The sequence below is a fragment of the Myotis myotis genome, unplaced genomic scaffold, assembly GCF_014108235.1.
Source record: "Myotis myotis isolate mMyoMyo1 unplaced genomic scaffold, mMyoMyo1.p scaffold_m19_p_14, whole genome shotgun sequence".
NCBI lineage: Eukaryota > Metazoa > Chordata > Mammalia > Chiroptera > Vespertilionidae > Myotis > Myotis myotis.
The window spans coordinates 6,640,978-6,646,892 of NW_023416318.1; the positions used below are offsets into that span (position 1 = coordinate 6,640,978).

The window sequence follows — 5,915 nt, forward strand, 5'->3', positions numbered from 1 at the left end:
TATTCTCAAGTAATTATTTTAGTGCAGCAAGGTTAATTCTCAAATCATCTTTACTATCATCTTTGCATAAAATATTATTTTAAACTTTAATTTCCATGGAGCTCTCCTTTAGTTATGTTTTTGTATTTACATATTTTTGTGTATGTGTTGTAAAATAATTTATTTTTTTCTTTTAACAAAAGGATTTGTTGGCTATACTGCTTATTAGGTTATTTGTGGGTTCTACTGACTTTTGGATTCTGAGGACATGAATAAATTTGACCTTCATTTAAGGATTCCCTGAGGAATCCCTACTGTAGACATCTGCCAATAAGCTAGCCGGTAATAATAGTATGAGAGGCAAGGTCTGTGGAAAATCCCAGCTTAAATTTTTCCCATAGTGACCAAACTGAAGCTGAACTACATGGTATGTTTCTCCGTTGCCAAAATTGCCAACTCAGAAGTAAATCTGACTAAGGAGCTTTACTTAGTATCCCTCTGTGAACCTGTCAACCCTGGCAGTAAGAATGTAATAAAAATGATATTTATCGCCCTAACCAGTTTGGCTCAGTGGATAGAGCGTTGGCCTGCGGACTGAAAGGTCCCAGGTTCGATTCCAGTCAAGGGCATGTACCTTGGTTGCGGGCACATCCCCAGTAGGGAGTGTGCAGGAGACAGCTGTTTGATGTTTCTCTCTCATCGATGTTCCTAACTCTCCATCCCCCTACCTTTCTCTTTGTAAAAATTCAATAAAATATATTTTTAAAAATGATATTTATCTAAGCCAAATGACAGTCTTGTAAGAAAGTTATTAGCAGCCTAGGGCAGTGAGCATCTTGATGCAGTAGAGGTCTAACTTCCATGCAATATTGATCCTATCTCCAATTTTATCGTGTTCCTGCTCTAAGCCCTTTTTAACCCTTACTCATTCTTCGTTTGGCTCTGCATCATTCGACTGTCATCATCCTTAGGTTTTAGATTCCTTCATTCCCTCCTGTTCTATGACAGTGTCATCATTATCCATCAGGGAAGCTCCATCTCTCAGACAACTGGCAAGACGAGTTCACTCCTCTGATTTGCTTTAGATCTTGGCTCATATATTGATTTGACAGATGATTCTGAATAACTGATGATTTTCTTTCAAACTAGCTACCATGTTTAAGAGACAACTCTGAATCATCACTGGTACTTAGCTTTAGTTCTTTCTATGCCCTCACCAATCTGTGACCCTTATCATTCTCATTCTGACCTCCCTTTGTAGTCCATCATTGATTTAATTGTACCATACAAGATAGAAAGAAATGCATATATATGTTTATAGACGTGAGATATCAACCAAAAGAACTACTCCAGGAGGTGCCCCCTTTAAAAATTTAATACCACCTTGTGCCACAGGCCAGTAACAAGAAAGAGCAGGAAAAAGAGCAAACTTCATCTTTTTCTGGGCAAAGTGCATGCCTGCTAAGAGGAAAGAAACAACAGCTGTGGCAATTCCCAGCCATTTCCAGGAACAGCCTACTCCCCATGCCACAAACCTCCTTGAACCAATGCCAAGCCCTTTCCCGCCATCCCTGTCCTAAATCCACATTCCTGTTATTCATTTCAGGTCCCACCCTCAGATCCTCTTATAAAAGCCTAGGCTTTTCTGACTTGACCACCCATCCCAGATACCTGCTAAAAGAGGTAAGTGGGAGCTGAGAGAAGGTGAGGGCCATGGCAGAGGGTTACCTCACACATTTGGGGGAAGGCTGGAGGAGGATTCTAGGGCTTCAAAGAACTTAAGTATCAAAGGAAGTAAGGTATGCAGATTCTCCAGTTATTTCCAGAATCACAGAAGGGTATAAATGTCACTAAGATCAATTTATTCCCAAGGGACTAGCCACAGGGAAAGATAGGAGGGAGAACAGACATTTTCTGAATGTCCTCCCTCTGACCACATTTCTTTAATGAACTCTGGTTGCTTCTTCAAGTCACGGACATGATGCTGCCTCCCATGGCTCTGCCCAGAATGTCCTGGATGCTGCTCTCCTGCCTGATGCTCCTATCTCAGGTTCAAGGTGAGCTTTCTCTGCCTGTAGCACTGGGTTCCCTGTGAACGCGTAGGGCAAAGAAGATAAGGAATCCTCCTGTGTGACCCATGTGGCAATGGTGAGGTATAGCCTCACCAAGTGAAACTGTTTGCAATTCCTCCATCATCATTCCTTTCCTCAGGGCAACTCAGGGTGGAAGGCACCACATGGTCCTTTAACAGTGGAGGAAGAGGGTTTTCATTTTGTGGGTGGACTTTAATTTATATTGACAGGTGAAGGGAGGAAGCATGAAGGGTCAGGGGTGAGATAAGCACAAGAATGACTGGAGGACCCAGTGTGAGAACAGTCAGCTCAGAGCAGGGGAAGTGTTGGACTTTCGAAAAAGGGGAAGAGTAGAACAGAAAGAGATGGTCCTTCATTTAGTGAGGCTGGTTCAAGATCAAGCTATCCACTGGTGAGGTAGTCAGGAGTTGGCGTCACTTCCCTGAGCACTTGCCTCACAGATACTCCCCAAGGTCACTTCCCAACACCCATTACACTCCTCATTTCACTCTATCCCTCTCCTGTATTCCCTTCCACCCCAGGTGAAGATACCAAGGAGGAGTCTCTTCCAAAGATCAGCTGTCCCAAAGGCTCTTATGCCTTTCGCTCCCACTGCTATGCCTTGTTTAGGACAGCAAAAACCTGGCAAGATGCAAATGTGAGTAGATGCATTAATAGTAAGAGGTGATAAGGGAAAGTGCATTAGATGGGACAAGGGTTTGCATTCTCCAGAGATTCTTGGGGGTGAGAGTGAGCACCCTCGTCTTTGGCACACACACCTCTTCTCGCTGACATCCACCCTGCACTTCCCCCACTGACATCTCAAGCTCCTCCTCAGTGTCTTCCTTCCCCACACAGCTGGCCTGCCAGAAGCGATCTGACGGATTTCTCGCATCTGTGCTCAGTGGAGCTGAGTCATCCTTCTTGGCCTCTCTGGTCAAGAAAAACTTGAACAACTGCAATTACGTCTGGATCGGGCTCCATGATCCCACAGAGGTGCGATAACATCTCCTATCCGTTAGCTTTCTCGCTGCTATTGTTGCCCAGGCCTCCTCCCTGTCCATGTGCCTCTGCGGGAATCTGAGCCCTGGAGCTCAGAGATTCTAGGGCTTATTTGGGGTCAAGGTAGGGCTTTGAGCTGAGGTTTGTGGAGGATCCTAATTTCCAGTTGAAATTAATCTATCTCTTGTCAAGGTTTTTTTTCTTTTTCCTTTTTTTTTTTTTTCCACATGAAGCCTTGTGATTTAATTTTCTGAGTTTACTGAGTCTACACAGAGTTTGCTGAGATCAGAAGCATTTCCCCCTTTAAGACAGATATTGTCTTTAAGGTTTAGAGTGTAATGGCAGATGCACTATTTATTGTCCAGCCAATAACGTGTTACTCTCAGTGGAACCATTGGTGCTTGTGATTATGGCTTTGGGATTGGATAATAAGAGCAAGCTGTTAAAGAGAATTTCCCAGTGGAGAGCTCTGTGGCAACATCTGGAATAGCAGCCCAAATGCCAGCCTGCTGAGGAAGGGATCAAACCTCCACCAGAGAGGGCTATGCAAAAATTCCAATAGCCATTCAACCTTACCTGGCTCCATTCTCTACCCTCCAGGGCATGGAGACTAATGCAGGTGGATGGGAGTGGAGTAATAACGATGTGCTGGATTACACTGCCTGGGAGAAAGACCCCGCCAGCATCTCAAACCCTGACTATTGCGGGAGCTTGTCAGGAAGCTCAGGTAAGAGACAGTGGAGCTCCCTTTTTGCCAGCCTTTCCATCCCCCTTCCCCCTGTTTATGGGTCTAAACTTCAGGGAATCCTTCTTAACTAGGAAAGGCAATGTTTGTTTGTCTTTTCCCATCTCCTCTCATCTCTCCTTTCTTTGGGCCTCCTTCCCCTCAAGTGGGACCTGGGTGGAGATGAGGGAGGGGTTTTGAATCCTAGGCCAGAGTCTGGGCTGCCTCTCTGTGGGTAACAAACTCCACCAGCCCCATTCACTTTAGTTTTTTTCTCTCTCTCTCCAGGATATCTGTCATGGAAAGATTATGACTGTAAAAAGGAGTTACCCTATATCTGCAAGTTCAAGGGTTAGATCAGGTGAAAACCAATGACCTGAGTTTCATAAATAGCTCATCATGGATATGGGACCAAGTGAGAAGATTCACCCAGGAAGATAATATTCTTCCCATACTTCAAACCTGACCACCTTGTTCTGACCTTCCATCCTCCCCACCCTCTTTTTAGGCTCTGCTCAGAATTATGTAACATGAATTTTGAAAGAGCAATAATAAAAATTTAGTCTCTTATTTCCTGTCTTGTGTGCTTTATTCTCACTGAAAAACAGAGAAGACGAGGTAATTGGTGGGAGAGGAGACTTTGTGGGTTTTATTTCTGCCCAATTTCACACCATCCCTGTAAAAATGACTAAATATACATTCTATGTTTGTGATGAAGTGTGTCAGCCCTGCACGTGTAGGATCTAGGTGACATATAAAGACATTACTCACTCACAGCCCTACTGCTCACACATTCCCAAAGGCCAGTTGGAATAACACAACCAGACCTTGTACTTCCTATACTTATTAGATGAAGCAACTGGTTTATTAATTTTTTAAAGTTCTTTTTAAATTAAAAATTCTGATCTCTCATGAAACTACAATGAATAAATACAAAAACCCAATCAAAGTGTAATATGCTAATGATATGCTAAGTCTGCTCAACTGCTCACTATGATGTGAACTGACCACCAGGGGGCAGACGTTCCAATCAGTAGGTTAGCTTACTGCTGGGGTCTGGCCAATGGGACTGAGCGAGGTAGGCAGGACATGCCTCAAGCCCTCCTGTGGTCCCTCCCCAGCTGGCCAACCTCCCATATCCCTCCCTGGCCCCCAATCATGCACCAGCAGGGTCCCTTGCCCTGGCCTGTGCCCTCTCACAATCTGGGACCCATTGGGGGATGTTGGAGAGCCTGTTTAGGCCTGATCCCACAGGCCAGGCACTGGTGCACAAATTCATGCACCAGGCCTCTCGTTTAATATAAAGGGCAATAAAAAATTAAAAATGTTTTAATAGTTAAAAATGCAATTTTTAAAAACATTTATCTTACCTGAATGAAGGCAAGCCCAACTTTTTATGATTTGTATATTTCAAGACCACTATTCTGCTTTCCACCTTATCACTGGCCCTTCCTGCCCACATGCTTCTACTGTGGAAAAAATATATACTTGGACAGTTCATTAATATGAAAAAGAAATTTCCATATAAGGACACAAAAAGTTACTCATTTGGACCAAGAACACCACAACAGTGTCATAAACAGGTATTGCTTCTCAAATAAATAGATGAGATAAATGCAGCATCATTATTTTCATTGATGTTTGTTAAATTTATTTTGCTTTTTCTAAGGTGACTGCCTGGCCTAAAAACCCATTTAGCATTTTTGCTAGAAACACTTTTCCATCAGTTTAAATAAGTTATGGTTGTATAATGGCATGGGTCTTAATTTTCTGCCCTGGTTAAATTCATTAAATGGGTTAGAAATGTTCACAGTGATTGTGCTTGTGCCAGTTCCTGTTTTAGTTTGAGTTCTCCCTTTAATGGCAGGTGAGCCGTCAAAGCTGTGGGGACCAGATCCTGTTCTTGGAGAACCACTGCATAAGATAGGACACTTGTGCCCTAACCAGTTTGGCTCGGTGGATAGAGCGTCGGCCTGTGGACTGAAGGGTCCCAGGTTTGATTTCGGTCAAGGGCATGTACCTTGGTTGCGGGCACATCCCCAGTAGGGAGTATGCAGGAGGCAGCTGATTGATGCTTCTCTCTCATCAATATTTCTAACTCTCTATCCCTCTCCATTCCTCTCTGTAAAAAAAAAAAA

General features: G+C 43.6%; 1 protein-coding gene across 2 annotated transcripts; it reads left to right on the forward strand.

Moving 5' to 3' along the window:
* The first annotated feature begins 1,957 nt into the window (after positions 1-1,957).
* LOC118669460 (lithostathine-like) lies at positions 1,958-4,265 on the forward strand. Of its 2 annotated transcripts, XM_036335552.1 has the most exons (5): positions 1,958-2,036; positions 2,594-2,709; positions 2,910-3,047; positions 3,654-3,780; positions 4,066-4,265. In XM_036335552.1, exons 1-5 carry the CDS (start codon positions 1,958-1,960, stop codon positions 4,131-4,133), a joined length of 528 nt encoding a protein of 175 aa, XP_036191445.1. In that variant the 3' UTR covers positions 4,134-4,265. The 2 variants fall into 2 exon arrangements, with proteins under 2 accessions (XP_036191445.1, XP_036191446.1); XM_036335553.1 differs by lacking the exon at positions 2,910-3,047 and having other exon boundaries at positions 1,961-2,036.
* Positions 4,266-5,915: the final 1,650 nt, after the last annotated feature.